At 39.9% G+C, this 15,244-nt stretch overlaps 3 protein-coding genes and 1 long non-coding RNA gene across 5 annotated transcripts; 2 read left to right on the top strand and 2 right to left on the bottom strand.

Moving 5' to 3' along the window:
- The first annotated feature begins 1,093 nt into the window (after window positions 1–1,093).
- On the top strand, window positions 1,094–4,662 carry upp1 (uridine phosphorylase 1). Of its 2 annotated transcripts, none has more exons than XM_047598249.1 (8): window positions 1,094–1,238; window positions 1,348–1,411; window positions 1,906–2,017; window positions 2,129–2,287; window positions 2,398–2,512; window positions 3,177–3,386; window positions 3,481–3,627; window positions 4,287–4,661. In XM_047598249.1, the coding sequence occupies exons 2-8, from the start codon at window positions 1,383–1,385 to the stop codon at window positions 4,439–4,441; spliced, it is 927 nt and encodes a 308-aa protein (XP_047454205.1). In that variant the 5' UTR covers window positions 1,094–1,238; window positions 1,348–1,382; the 3' UTR covers window positions 4,442–4,661. The 2 variants fall into 2 exon arrangements, with proteins under 2 accessions (XP_047454205.1, XP_047454206.1); XM_047598250.1 differs by having other exon boundaries at window positions 1,121–1,238; window positions 1,379–1,411; window positions 4,287–4,662.
- Window positions 4,663–5,636: 974 nt separating this feature from the next.
- LOC125016080 lies at window positions 5,637–8,109 on the bottom strand. Its single transcript, XR_007113661.1, has 2 exons — window positions 7,977–8,109; window positions 5,637–6,481 (listed from the first exon to the last, which is right to left on the bottom strand). It is a non-coding gene; the product is annotated as an uncharacterized LOC125016080 (long non-coding RNA).
- A 72-nt stretch (window positions 8,110–8,181) lies between these two features.
- Window positions 8,182–12,314, top strand: stmn2a (stathmin 2a). Its single transcript, XM_047598251.1, has 5 exons — window positions 8,182–8,348; window positions 10,179–10,274; window positions 10,402–10,574; window positions 10,665–10,856; window positions 10,948–12,314. The coding sequence occupies exons 1-5, from the start codon at window positions 8,330–8,332 to the stop codon at window positions 11,005–11,007; spliced, it is 540 nt and encodes a 179-aa protein (XP_047454207.1). The 5' UTR covers window positions 8,182–8,329; the 3' UTR covers window positions 11,008–12,314.
- Window positions 12,315–13,161: 847 nt separating this feature from the next.
- LOC125016385 (hairy/enhancer-of-split related with YRPW motif protein 1-like) lies at window positions 13,162–15,244 on the bottom strand. Its single transcript, XM_047598859.1, has 5 exons — window positions 15,041–15,244; window positions 14,772–14,844; window positions 14,593–14,676; window positions 14,408–14,489; window positions 13,162–14,293 (listed from the first exon to the last, which is right to left on the bottom strand). The coding sequence occupies exons 1-5, from the start codon at window positions 15,124–15,126 to the stop codon at window positions 13,674–13,676; spliced, it is 945 nt and encodes a 314-aa protein (XP_047454815.1). The 5' UTR covers window positions 15,127–15,244; the 3' UTR covers window positions 13,162–13,673.

Genomic DNA, 15,244 nt, shown 5'->3' with positions numbered 1-15,244 from the left:
TTCACATTAACTATAGTTTCAGTGTCTGTACACACAAACAAATTCATAGTCATCACTCAGCCATTAGTTTCTATAGAGTATTTTTTTCCACATCTTGATAGATGTTGTTTTAGCTTTGCCCACAAGACCCCAATGTACACTCCCAGCAATATTTAAGGGACAACAAAAAGGTTTGTATGTGCCAGGTGAATGTTGAATTAATTGATATTGAAGTATTTACCAGCAGACACACGGATTTTGGCAAAGAAAACAACTTAAATAATCTTGAATATTGGACAGCAGTAATGTAAATGAATAATAGTGATGCTGCAAGAGTCGTATGCTAACATATTAACTATAAAAATATGCATGCACTTTGATGGAACACTATTAAACCTTATCCAAAACAAGTTTCACCACTCAGCCAATTTCGAAATAATTAGTGGCGAGTTTTGGTTAGAAAAAAAAAGAAACTCCCAGTGAAACAGTGAAGTGAAAGGAACCTCAGGCAAGTCCAGCTGCCGAATATAGCATGACATGGATGACTCATTCCTGTATAAACTGATTTCTCACTAAAAACAATTAAAACACTAACAAGCTTTGTCACACTGCTACAAATCAATTGCACATGTTTGATCAGTTTACCTTGTTTACTTTCCTATCATAAGGGAATTACATTTGAAATTTATATATAAAAAAACACTTATATGTGAAGAGTGTACAGTAAATGTGGTGCATGAATGGAGTGGAATGACTTTCAGTGTCCCTGAATGCCACGTAATGATAAAGTCTATACTGATCAGGCATAACATTATTCTATAAAATTAAATTCTAGTGAATTTGAAAGCCAGCCAGCAGGTCCTGTCAGTGGTCATAATGTTTTGCCTGATTAGTGTATCTAAGCGTGGCTGCTACCTATATTAATAATTTGATGAAGATTATTTAGTACTTGGAAGCTGCCACGTCGTCATCAAAATACATTCCAACCGTTTTTTATGAAGCTGTCATAAAATCATTTGGTAATATGGGAGTTTTTATTAAAAGGAATTAAGATATCTGCAGCCTAGCCACGTCTGTACGTGACCGACGATCAATAGGACCCGTGTGGCGAGGCTGACGTCGCATCATTGTGGGCGGGATCTGTCCAGTGTGAAATTATAGTGTGGGAAAACGCCCTAATCAAAAGTCGAAAAGGAACGTCCCATCCTACTGTAGTTTGTGTTGTAGCGATTTGACTGCCACGTTGCATTATCTTGCAGGTAAGGATGGAGTTCTCTCTATATATTGAGTTTACAGTAAGTTCATTTCAGGTCACATGTTATGTTGAGGTGTGAGTTCAGGTCACCCAGGTTTATATTCTGCTCACAGGATAATTTTGTTCGGACACTGCTGTTTTCAGGAAGATGGACAAGGGAAAAACGCCGTGCTGCAGGTGAGAAAAAGTCAAGATATGGTACCAACATGTATAATATAACTAATAAAGACGTACTTACTGGCATTTCCGCATTGAAACCCCATATAAAAAAAAAATCAGCTTATTTGGTAAAGAATTAGGAAACCCCCAGGGCCTTGATATTTGATATTTATCCCGAGAGTATGATTTAATTTGACCAGTTTTACCAGTATGATTACAGCTACTAAACATACTATTGTTAGTTTTTTAGTGTAAAAACAACAACTAACTGCTGCATTTTTTCTCTTGAACGCTACAAAGGCAAAATGGTCTCCGCAGAACACAGGAGTTTCTGTTTCGTTTTGACTAAGAAATTGACTTAAGATCATCTCCTTTACCCATTGCAGTATCTGCAGAACACAGGCGTTTTTATTTCATTTTGACTATGAAATTGACTAAAGATAAGCTCCTTCATCCTCTGCAGTGCAGCATCAATTTCAGATTATCTCATTATCAATTTTTCCTTCTTTCAGCCCCGTTTTTGTGCAAAACCCACACCTAAATTCACTGAAAGAGGACTTCCTTTACCACTTCGATCTAGGAACTGGCACTCATGACCTACCAGCTATGTTCGGTGATGTCAAAGTAAGATATTTTATATTTATACTTGATATTTGTTTGTGGGGGGAAAAAAAATAACACCCCAATCCTGTTCATTTAGAAAAACAAATATGTGCTTGTTGTGTCTTAATTTAGTTTGTGTGTGTCGGCGGGAGTCCCTCGAGAATGAAGGCATTCATTGAGTTCATGGCCTCTGAGCTCGGTATGGAAGACCCCAAATCAGAGTACCCAAATATCTGTGCTGGAACGGACCGTTACGTCATGTACAAAATTGGCCCTGTGCTCTCTATCAGTGTAAGTAAGATCAGAATTTTAAAGTTTATTTGAACTGCAAGTCTTAATTCTTGTGTATTTGAAGGTCATTTATTATTTTAAGTGTGACATGTATGTGCTTAATTTTGCAGCATGGTATGGGCATACCATCTATTGCCATCATGTTGCACGAGCTGATAAAGCTCCTCCATCATGCACGTTGCAAAGATGTTACAGTTATACGTCTTGGGACATCAGGTGGAATAGGTAAGTTTTTATTTCTTTTTTTTTTTTTTATCAGAGCATAAAAAAAAAACTGAATTACTATTGTGTGATAGTGAGATATGAAAAACAGAGGCAACGATACTTGTTTTCTGTCTTCAAGACACCAGGCAAAAAGTCTTTTACGAAGATAATTTCCAAAGAAAAAAAGCAGCACAACTTGAGCAGGGACAATCAGGGGATGTGAGAGTATCTGGTGGGAAGTGACTTGAGAGTTAGTGACGGTTAAAGAAACCAAAAAAACTGTGGTTAATGGTTAACTGCAAAACATTTATACTGCTGACTACAAAGTTGTTATTTGGCAGCACTAGTTGGTTTAAATTGCAGCATCAGCTGCTTTCTGCTTGAAAGAGAACCTTTATATCAGCTTATTTTTCCCTTTCAATAGAGTATTTGAAATATATTTGGAATTACACAAGCTTTACATTATTATGAATCTTAATTATCCACACACAGTGTCCAGTATGGCTAAAGGGTATGGTGTGTATATATATATATAAACATTGTAGATGGTACAGATAAAGCCGCTGTATGCTCACTGAGATACTTATAATAATAATAGTGTCTTTTTATCATGGCAGTATGATATTCCATCATTCCTTTACAGTTTAAATTGGCTGACCTGTCTATTGCCATGTTTGGTTTTCAGGACTCGAGCCCGGCACTGTTGTCATTACCAAACAGGCTTTGGATGGCACCTTTTTGCCCAAGTATGAGCAGGTGATCTTGGGGAAGAACGTTGTGCGCGATACCGATCTGGACCAAAGCCTGGCTCAGGAGCTGTTGCAGTGCAGCAAGGAGCTGAACCAGTTTGAGACAGTAATTGGCAACACCATGTGCACACTGGATTTCTACGAAGGTATGAGTTCTGATACACTGATGTGTCAGTCGGTGTATTCTTCCTCTACATTCATGGGTTTTTTACATAAATCCTGTCATCTCTGTCTGATCAGGGCAAGCCCGTTTGGATGGCGCTTTCTGCTTCTACACTGAGAAGGATAAACAGGACTACCTGAATAAAGCCAATGAAGCAAAAGTCTGCAACATTGAAATGGAATCAACTGTTTTTGCTGCCATGTGCAAACTGAGCGGCCTGCGAGGTAAGAAAATACAACATCAGCAACTGGACTTGTAAAGCTTCTTAAAGACGTTTCTCCGCTCATTCAGGTCGCATCTACACTTCAGAATGACTGGTGGGGAGTTGGTTTTTAAATAGGAACATCTGTGCGTAGTATCCACATGACACTCGCAAGACTGGGGTTTGTTAATGACCAGACACTTGCCTGTAAATGAAGGACAGTGTTGTGATCATATTTGCTCTCCACAATGAATGGTACTCTGACCAGGGGCGGTGGGCATATTTATCATCTGCCTTCAATTAACAACACAGTCTTGAAAAGAAGGAATACAGGACCAACACTGTGTCCTCCAATTAAAGGTACATATCTGTATGTTAACAGCCATAAGTCACTCAAGTTTCTGATTGGGCACCACCAACAACAACTCCCTATTCAAACCTCAACTCTCCCTCCTTTTAGAATCTTTTAGAATTGAAGAAGCTACCTGCATGAGTGGTGAAACGTCTTCAAATAACTCTACATGCCCTTGTTTCAGCTTGTTTCTTTTTGTTTTGTTTTTAATCTACCATGAACTGGATGACTTAGAACCTTCACAGGCGACACCACTAACATATTTCCAGTATCTCAGATTGTTGTCTTTACACCACATTGAATTTCTACTTTTAATTCCTTGTGTAAAGCTGCTGTGGTCTGCGTGACACTCCTGGATCGGCTGAAGGGGGATCAGATAAGCAGCTCTCATGAACTCCTTCAAAGTTTCCAACAACGTCCTCAGATACTGGTGAGCCACTACATCAAGAAGCAGCTGGGCGCCAAAGCCGCCGAACGTCACTGAAGTCAGCCGTTACACTCGTGTGCAGAGTATGCATCAAATTCTAAATATATTCTATGCATGATTACTTTAGCATTGTTAACGTAGTCGGCTATATGTATACTCTGACAAAAAAATTATAAAAAAACTGTATTTTTCTACTAACAGAAAATTACTTTCTCATTTATTTTCCATAATTAAAATACAGTTTGTACTTGTAATTTTAACAAGATTGTGCCTTATCTTCAGGTTGTTTTAACATTTAATTAGAAACATTTTCACATTTATAAACAATAAAATTACCTCGAAATATGGTAAATAAATGTTGTATTACGAATAATAATGCTTAAAGTTACTGAAATGTGCTGTTATTAATCGGTTTTAATGACATTATTTTATGGGAAGAAATTGTATATTACTTCATATTTGATGTAATATAACAGTATATGACACAACATAATGTGATTCACCTTTCAAAACACGTCAAAAAACTGTTGCAAAACTATGGTATTTTCCGGACTATAGAGTGCACCTCAATATAAGCCGCACCCACAAAGTTTTTTAAAAAAAATGGAAATGTACATATATAAGCCGCACCGGGCTATAAGCCGCTGATATCTGTTGAACTGATTAGTTTATATAGTTATAGTTTAACTGAAACTAAAAGTGCTGATCAAACAAAACAGAAAAGTTATTGATTGGTTTATTCATCCTCCCCCTGCGCACTGAAACCACTGAAGTCATCTTCTTCAGTGTCGGAGTTGAACAGCCTCAGAAGAGCTTCGTCACATACCTTTTCTGTGGCGCTGTCATCCCGGGGTAAAGCTGGCTGAAAATGATGCTTTTTGCATGCGGCCAGTTTTTGTGAAGGATTTATCGCAAAAAAAAAAAAAAAAGAAAGAAAGAAAGAACAGAAATCCACATAAAAGCCTCATTTTTGCCTAAGCCGCATGGTTCAAAGTGTGGGAAAAAAGTTGCGGCTTATAGTCCGGAAAATACGGTAGATATTTGGTTAGATTGCAAGAATTTAAGGTAAGCTTTAGAAAACATCAAATTGATATTAAATTGTTTTACGTTGTTTTTAACGTTTAATTACAATCATTTTACATTTTAAAATAATGAAATTACCCATGAAGACGACAAATTAACATTGTAATATGAATAACAATGCTTAAAGTTACAGAAATGAGCTCTTATTAGTTGGTTTTAATGGTATTTAAAAAAAAGGCTATATATCACTATATTAGATGTAACATAACAGTATACAACAACAATTTGATCTTTTCAAAACATGTCCAAAAAAATGAGTGAGAATAAAAAATGAGACCAAGCTGAACAAGAACAGCTACAATTTCCCATTCTCCCTATTTTTATTCAACTGTAGCAGGTAACCATTATTACAGCAATAATCAAAAATCAGTCTGTCTCTATCCAGACAGTTGACGAGGTGTGGTGTCCATACTTGACCTACTTGTTGATCGTGGTGAAGTTGCAGTTTCTGAGCTGTAACCACCTGAAGAGAGGACAGAGAACATTAGCTGTTATTAGCTGTTATTAAATAATAACAGCTAATGTTTTCTATAATAATAATAATCTAGTTTCTGCTCAGGCTTCCAACATTTCATGCTCTGTCTTGCTATATTTCTCAGTATTGTATTTCAGTATTATTGTAATAAACCATTACCAAATCTCAGTATCATTTATAAAACTAAAATGTGTTGTCTCTTCTTTGGAAGAAAATCCACTTAAAATGTCTCACTAGCGACACCTGCAAGTGGAGGAGTAGGAGCAGTCTGCATAGAAAGAAGACTTTGACATTTTGACACGTTCCATAAAATCCAGCTTCCTATCCTAGCCAGAAATCATGCCATTTCACTTGCTGCTAGCGGTTTGCTTTTGTCGACTGAGTAAAGTCAGAGGCATGGTGGTAAATAAAGCTAATACTACTAAGCTTCAGTTTGATACTTGCCTTCTGCCTTCGTCCTTCCTCCAGCCTCGACATTAGCTGCTGTTTGCTCCAAGTTTCTGTGACCAAACGAGAACCGCTGCGTGGTGGTTGTTGACCTTGTTAAGCATAACGTCAAAGACAGATGTTCAGTGTTGTAACTATATTTGTAGGTTTCATTACAAACACCAACACAATTATGCCCAAGTGTATCATTAATGCCTTTATTAAGATTTTTGACATTTTTAGCATAATTTTGTACTTCCATTTTGCCATTTATCCATGAAGGGCAGTTTTGTACTTTTGAGCTAAATAGGTCCTTAAATTTTCATTTCTTACAGTAAATACTCATATGAGCAAGTATAGTGGGGAGAATTGAGTAACAAATTGTACTTTAAAATTTTTTTAATTTATTTTTACTATCATAAATATGCCTCGGACACCAAAATTGACATGTCTCGTCTTTGACCCATTACACACAATAGCCTACAGTGTTAAATAGTTATTTTACTATTCATTTCTCAGTAATTTTAAATGATTTTTTTAAGTTTAAAGGTTGAAGGTTTACAGTTTATTCCATTAAATAACAGACAAATATTTGTAAAATTACGATACATTTGGGAACATTTTAACAATAAATATCTGTATTTCTATTTTTGTAAAAGAACAGAAATAGCATGTTTTCACATGTATTTTCAAAGTTACATTGCTTCCATGTTATTTTACATTTGACATGTAAAATATATTTTCGTAAATTTAATTGTATTTAAAAAATACAGAAACAATCTGTAAAATCTGTAAAAATAAACAGTATTTTCTGCTCCCTAGTACTTTTTTAACAAAGTTGCCTTCTAATTATGCTTTGACACTTTTTTGTACTCACTACTCACATGCTTCACTCATGGTATATTTGTCATGTTACTGCTATTGATTGTTGCATAACACTGCAGATCATGCATATTTGTTACTGTCTTCTGAATGTACATTGTGGTCTTTTTTTTACGATTATGTCTTTGTATTGGACAAAGTATCAGTATCAGGACCTAAAAACTGCAACAAAATGAACTTATGTGAAATAAATAACATGACTACCATTAAATAAAGTCTTATACAGTCTGAAGCTGTTTGTGTGTCAATACTATACCATTACGCCTTCACACAGGAAGCACTAATACACAGTAGGTTTGTTCCCTGACTGATAAGTCATGAGATGGTTTGTTCCGCTCACATTACTCAAGAACATCTATCTATTCTGTCTTTAGATCAGACCGCTTATTTCAGCTCTTGAGTAGTTATTTTAAGTACAATAAAAAGCATTGGTTTCAAGTTCATTCAGTTCTCATTCTGTGATCCACTCTCCTGCTCTGTAGCCCAATATTGACAATAGATAACACATGCAAATGTTTACATTAATCAATAGATGAGTTTGACTAAAATCAAATATAATCTAACATTTCAGACCAGAGGGCCGGTTCGGATTATAAACTCATAATCTCTTTAACACCTGTATTATTAAAAACTGTAATCTATTAGCTATTATATTCCTTAAATTACCATTTTGTCTGTAGACTGTTGTGTGACTAGCAGGAGGGATACATATTAAATCACGCCTACCGGTTTCAGACCGTTGAAAAGGCCAGTGTCTATTTTGTTTTTTCCACCTTGATCCGGATCCAGTTAAACCCGTCAAGCACTAAATATGTTTTATCAACTTGCTGTGTCTGCTGTCTGTGTCTGCAGTTTGTTGTCTTGAGCTCCGGGCTTCAGCCTATCGTGCTTGGCTACTGCTGAAAAGAGCTCTGGCGTCAGAGGACAGAGGAGGGTCTGCCTGCGCGCTCCCGTACGTGCCCACCTCTTGTCTGCTCTCCGATCCTACACCGGTCCATTCGCTGACTCAGTGCCTTAAGCAGCATCACCGATCACCGAAACAGGACTACAGCATCTTCTGCAGAGAAAATACATCAGCCATGGCTAAAACAGCAACCGGTAAGCAAAGGACGTTGACAGTGGTCGTGTTCAAACGGATGGATGGGTGGATGGATGGACGGACTTGTGACAGGTGCATCCCTTGCGTGTGGAGTCGGCCCGGTTTAACCTACCGGCTGGTGGCCGTGCGTCTGTAACAGCTCCACCGGGAAATCTGCTCATTTTAATGACTGCAGTTAAATAAATTTAAATCTTCTGACATTTTGCAACGATTCCGGGCCGATTGTCTTTCACGGCTCAGTTAATGATAACAGGAATGTGTTATCACAAACCCAGCATCTTCTGTAGGTGACTGATGTCTCCTTTATTATCCCCGTCTATAATAACGACTTAGTCATATTATCTTTAAAAAAATATATATAGATATTTATGAATAGAAATTGTGGATTGGCTTTATTTACAGCACCGCACCTGCGGTTCATGCTACAGCGGCCCCAACATGCAGCATAATGCAGACGGACCCCACCCAAGATGCTGGGCTGCCGACCATTTAGCCGACTGCAAAGCTGAGATCTTTTTATCTGTTTGACTTTTACATCGCCGTGTTCTATTTAAACCCGCGCAGTTGTAACTGATTTATTTAAAAACGTTTATGTTTTTTTATTTTTATTTTTTATTTTTTTTTGTTTTTTTGCAATATGAACGTCTCCAGAACCTGATTGTTTCATCGCTTTAGTCAGGATCTTTAGCTTTCCTTAGCTTATTTCTTCCAAGGTTGCACCCAAAGCTGTGGCAGATGTGCTGCCATTTATCCTGCAAAAAATGCACAATTGCCATATGCACAAATCAAGAGATATGCAGGCATTGTCACGTGGTCACATACAGTTTCATTCCTTATTATTTATCACCCCTGTCATTCAAGAAAGACAAGATCCTCTTACGTTCGTCATCCCCTTTGATGGGCAGTTTGTGTAGGCCTGACATGTAGCGGTGTCTGTTTTCACTGATTTGATTCTGTCTGCATTTGTATCTAAAGGTATGAGCCTTAATATGAGCATCCCATTTGGTCAATTTTGAATACACTATGGTGGCTTCATTATAGTTTATCTGTCAGAGATGTATTGGGGAGACAGGTGTATGGCAATGTGGGAGGCAGGCCAGCCCTGCAGCAAGGGGCCGCTTCAGACACTGGCCTTTGCAGCAGAAGGCTCAGCAGCACTTGCAATCCGTAGCCCTGTCTGAGGAGCCAGGTGGGCACTTTGACAAATAAAGAAAGAGCACAAGAAAAGTGACCTCATAAGTGGACTTCATTACAAAAAAAAAAAAAAGAAAGAATTGGGCGAACTCCAACAGACAAAGGCCCAGATCATTATTCAGCTGGACTTGCCAGCATTGACACCACAACAAGCTAGAGATGAATAAATGAAAGGTCCTTCATATTCTCGTGACCACGCTGACTAAGGAATTCAACAGGAAACTGAAAGATCTGACACACGCAGGCCAGTCAGTCATCTGATGCAAATTGGACAATGTTGTCTTATTTCTTGATTTAACTGAGTTCATTTAATACTCGTTTTGTCCCTCTCACAAAAAAAAAAAAAAACATCTGGCTTTAATCACCACCACATGCAGAATACAGTCATGTAATGAATTATTAAGCAGCAGGGCACTTACAGTACATACCTTTTAGACTTAATGCAGTAGTCATCTGATCCAGCTTGCTTATTGACCAATTCCCTTCTTGCAATATCTTAACAATGGGTGGCAATGTTTGTACTTTGGTCAATACTTTGTCTTAGTTAGGTCCAATTTTTTTAAAGGAAAAAAAAAATGTCATTACTGACACACAAAGACTCATCTGAATGCTATGATGTGTTTGTGTTCCCACAGCATACAAAGAGAAGATGAAGGAGCTGTCTGTCCTCTCCCTCATCTGCTCCTGCTTCTACCCAGAGACACGCAACAAGCTTGTGTGCGAGTTTGAAGGTATGGATCACCTGAAACATTGATTTTCTTTTGGACCAACAGACATTAGTCATCATGACGTACTATTGGGCATAGTTTTTTTTTGTTTTGTTACTGTAATCGTTCCATGTCTGTAAATGATTCACAGATATGGAGGTCAAACCTATAAACAAGCGGGCCTCGGGACAGGCCTTCGAGGTGATTCTCAAGCCTCAGTCTCCGGTGTCAGACATAGCTCACAACCTCCCCTCACCTCCAAAGAGGGATGTCTCCTTGGAGGACATTGAGAAGAAACTGGAGGCCGCTGAAGAACGGAGGAAGGTGAGTGTTCCCGTCTGTGTCAAATGGCTTTTGTACTTAGAGGCAACAAAGCGAATGCTTGGGTGTGATCCTCTTCGTTTCCGGGTTTAGTATCAGGAGGCCCAGGTGCTGAGGGCTTTGGCAGAAAAGCGGGAGCATGAGAGGGACGTGTTGCTAAAGGCCATGGAAGAGAACAGCAACTTTAGCAAGATGGCTGAGGAGAAGCTCCAGATGAAGATGGAGCAGATCAAGGAGAACCGTGAAGCCTACCTGGCAGCCATGATGGAGCGTCTACAGGAGAAGGTGAGTACTGATTTGTAGAAATTCAAGCGTGGGGGCATTGTGCTTCAATCAGGGTTTGTTCTCTTGACTGACGTTGTTGTGTTGTATTCAGGAGAGACACGCGGCTTTGGTGCGCAAGAACAAAGAGCTGAGGGAAGAGCTGACAGCATGAGCCTCACAACGAGCCCTGACTTCCATGGTCCATCTATGTCCCTCCATCCACACCCGCCCCACCCTCTCTGTAACAGACACTCAACCCTGGAGGCCGAGAGGTCCAAAGACCTCACCACCACTTCACAACACACCATGCCACCAATACTCACTATTATCAGTATTATCAATGGATACAAACATCAATAACACTTGTCTTGAGAATGAAGAATGGATATGTTGATGTCAGAGGAAATGGGAGAATGACTTTTATTTTGTAAATACTTTTTTCCTTCTATCTATCTATCTATCTATCTATCTATCTATCTATCTATCTATCTATCTATCTATCTATCTATCTATCTATCTATCTATCTATCTATCTATTTACGATTTCAAACATTTTGTTTGTCATTGATTAATGTTTCAGTTCTTGAAATTTAACTCTACAACCATTTTTCTTGTGAAAGCCCCCCCCCCCGGTGTTGTGAGTTGGCTGTAGACAGACATTTTTGCAGTGTTCCCTGACGATGTCGTGAAAACGATGTTTGTGTGTCTTTCGTGATGAATGACGGTCGGTGTACGTAGACTGCGGGCGCCTCAAGATATTATGCGTATCTCATCTGTATCTCCCTCAAGCACACCTGCTCATTCTCAACACGCACGCTCCAAACGTAACAATAGGCCAAACCCCACAGGTCCCTGAAGTGTCCACTCTCTCTCCGAACCGAGCTTGATAATGAACTTGATAGGTGCTTTATTGTTATTAAGAATGTCTTTGCCCAGTGGGAGCAACTATTTATACACCTGCAGATTCCCGCATACCCAGACAAAGCTGTTTTTCAGTGAATCCGTTCTTAGTCAATTTGGGAATAAAAATCTTATAAATGTATGAACGTTATGACACCTCAGTGGCATCATGCATATCGTCTTGCACAGTGGAATGTGCCGTTGCTCCCATCTTGATATTGATAGTGCGACGATAACAACGTGTGTCTGTGTGGGTGTGTGTGAATGCAGATTTACCTTGAGGCATCGTTAGCGTCTGCTCTCCTTGGGGGATTAGATGGAGAATGGATGCGGGATGCTTTACATTCAGCACACTGAACTAGTCTCTTTTTAATATACAATACCACTGATATCTGCCTGCATCCTCCGCTGCTTGTGTTTCTCCCTTCATATATTTCTCTGTGAAAGCTTTGCTGAATAAAGGTTTGGGGTTCTGTGAACATGGCATGCACCATCTAATACTTTTCTGTGTAAAAAGACAAGGGAAATTGTAAACTGCCAAATAAAAGAACCAGTTATCTGCACATCCTGGGAATCACAGTCTACCCTCAGCTCGTTTTTCATTATCGACTCCCTTTGAGGGCTAGAAGGTGGGATGTTTGGCCAGCAGGTGGCAGTGTCGGACTTATTTCTGGTAAAGAAACCAAGCTGAAGCTCAAGACTCTCCAAATGTAGGGCAGCATTTCTCAATAGCAACACAGACGCCAAAGACATTTGATAGCAAACCCACTTGTTGATCTGAATCTGACCTGCTTTTAACTGACTGACATTTTGACTCTCAAAGAAAGACAATAAACCTAATCTATTATTAATATTATGTGTCTTGAGCCCTCGGACACCAGATAACAGACAGCAGCAGCAGCAGCAGCAGCAGCCCCACCTGGAAGTCTGAGGAGCTGCATGGATGCATAAAAGTGAGCAAATGAAGAGAATTCCCTCCCCCCCCCCCCTCTCTCTCTCTCTCTCTCTCTCTCTAAGGCTGGACCAGAAGCAGCACCTCAGTGTTGATTTACGGGTCCAGCTGTCTGCATGTTGATGTTACTTTTTAACCCCTTTTCACCAATGTCCTCATCCTGTTCACACTATTGTCTCCGTTTCAGACCAGCCCAAGCAGGTGAGGTCAGGGCAACATTGTAAAGGATTTCCTCTGGCTCTTAATGATTTCCTGGGTATTCATAGGGGCAACAATGCTTTCAGATTTGGTTACTTACCTGGCACAAAGTGAAGGAATTACCTTTCAGTCAATAAACAGAACCTTATTAGCTCATAATTAACTTCAGCAGCAGTTGGTCTGCTTACATTTAGGATTTTGTGGTGTAGCAATATGTTATGTGTTATGAGTTGAAGGAGCAAAGGTGACAGGAAAAAAAGAAACATTAGATCCATGTTTTATACCTCTAGACTCAATTTATTTGTACAAAAATATTACAAATACATAAAAGAATGCAAGTTTCCAATTGTCCAGTGGTTAGTTTTCCAACAGAGGAACACATGATATGTATATTCATTTCCACACAGGTCTGATTTCTCCAACAAACCGGACCCAATAAGATAACTCTACAATAAGTCTAATCCGTATGTGCTTGACAAATGTGAAAGTTGTAGCTTTGTGCTTACAGTAAATTTATTCATGGCCCATTCATCACATCATTGTATCAGTCCTCAACCTGGAGGCAGTGCGTGCTAGCTAAATTAGTTTCATAACATAAAATCATTGAGAATTCATTACCTCTCACTTATTCGTTTTGCTTGATAAGCTTAAATCAGATTGCCTTGTTCTCTTGTGTTTTATTGCTTAAAAAAAAGACAGTCGAATCAGGCTGTCCCGCCTAGTTTTTTTTTTTTTTTCCTGTGGTGGTGGGCACAGCTCAGCTGTTGCCTTCAGTCCAGTGGTTAGCTTCAGAAGGCCCCAATCTCCAAGCCCCAAGGCCTGTAAGGCTTTGACAGGGTGGAGGAGGGACTCACCGTGCTCATGGCTGTAGGGGAGACCAGGGGAAACGCACCAAATGAGAGTGGGAAGGCCGCAAGCGAAGAGAGAGATGAGACGAGCGGTGGTGAAAGCTTGGAGGTTGGCACGGGCAGACTGAGGGGCAGTGAGGAATTGGGAGGAACCCTGAGGGACTCCGTGGGGGGCATGACGCCGAGTCTGGATGTCCCAGACGTCTCAGTGGAGGAGGAGGAGGAGGAGGAGGATGACGACGAAGAGGAAGAAGAGGAGGAGGGTGGGCTGCTGTTGCTTCTGGATGCAGGTGTCCTGCCCTGGGGGTGCTGTAGAAGGAGCGGGTGGGGGAGGTGGGCAGGGGCAGTCCCGTAGGCAGAGCCCCAGGCTAAGTGTTCCAGTCCAGTGTGCGCCTCCCTCTGAGAGGCGTAGTTGCTGAGGTGGGACACCAAGCGAACACGGAGGGAGTCCGTACTGTCCCGACCCTCGATGATGCTCAGGTAGCGAGCCGTCTCTGCCAGGCACTCCCTGAAGCCCAGGCTGCGGTAATCCTTAGCAAGAGCATGAGCCTCAAAGAAACCTGCCGGGAAAAAAAGACATTTAAATAAGCGTGATATTTAAAGCATATAGTGGAAATATTGAAGTAAAAATATTTATTTATCCTCCAAATGGGGGGAAAACAAAGGCTCGTTACCTTTGCCACCAGAGGCATGAAGCATCTTTAGATGGTCCACTGTCATCTGCAATATTTCTGCTTTTTCCAGTTTAGCTGATCCCTGTGAAGTTATAGTCACAGAGGGTAGGCGTCACTTTCTACAAGTCATTCAGGACAAAACGGAGCACAACAAGAGAGCAACAATAAGACTATGAATAAATTACCTGTTTTTCAAACGCACTTGGCACCAATCTCCTCAACTCTGACAGACTGTTATTGATGCGATCACGCCTCCTTTTCTCAATAATCTGTTAAAAACGCATGTTGTAAATTAGAAAAAAAAAAAACGAATGAAAGAATATCATGTGGGCAGCTTCGTTGCAGACATGACAACTTTACGTACCCCTCTGCGCCTCTTCCTGGCTTGAACTTGCGTGGTCGTGGAAGGTGACATCGATCCGTGAGAGTCAAGCTGACTGAAAGGTGAAACAGCCACACACATTTTTTTTTATTATTTTTTATTGAAACGCACATATTGGACCGTGAACAGAGACAAGAGAATAAATCAAAATGAATTGAGATCAATTAGAAGTAACGATATAAAATAAAACAAACCACTATGCCCAAAATAAACTAAAAATAAAAACACATGTGGCGGTGAAGTTAACGTACCCGTTTTCATCTCCGCTGTCCTTCTCCACTTCGACGTTGTCGTCCAGGTCGCTGTCCGATGAGCTGTAATTGTGGCTTCGCTTCATTTTTATTATTATTAGACTATTATTTTTTCAATTTTTTTCTGCTTGCAAGTGTCTCCAAAGAAAGCTCCAGTGGCGCACTGACAGCACAAGGTCTGAGCAACAGTTTTAAAACGTCAGG

This window comes from Mugil cephalus, chromosome 11, assembly GCF_022458985.1.
Source record: "Mugil cephalus isolate CIBA_MC_2020 chromosome 11, CIBA_Mcephalus_1.1, whole genome shotgun sequence".
NCBI classification, from domain to species: Eukaryota; Metazoa; Chordata; class Actinopteri; order Mugiliformes; family Mugilidae; genus Mugil; species Mugil cephalus.
The sequence above is the reverse complement of the archived record's forward strand: the minus strand, read 5'-3'. Positions and strand labels throughout refer to the sequence as shown.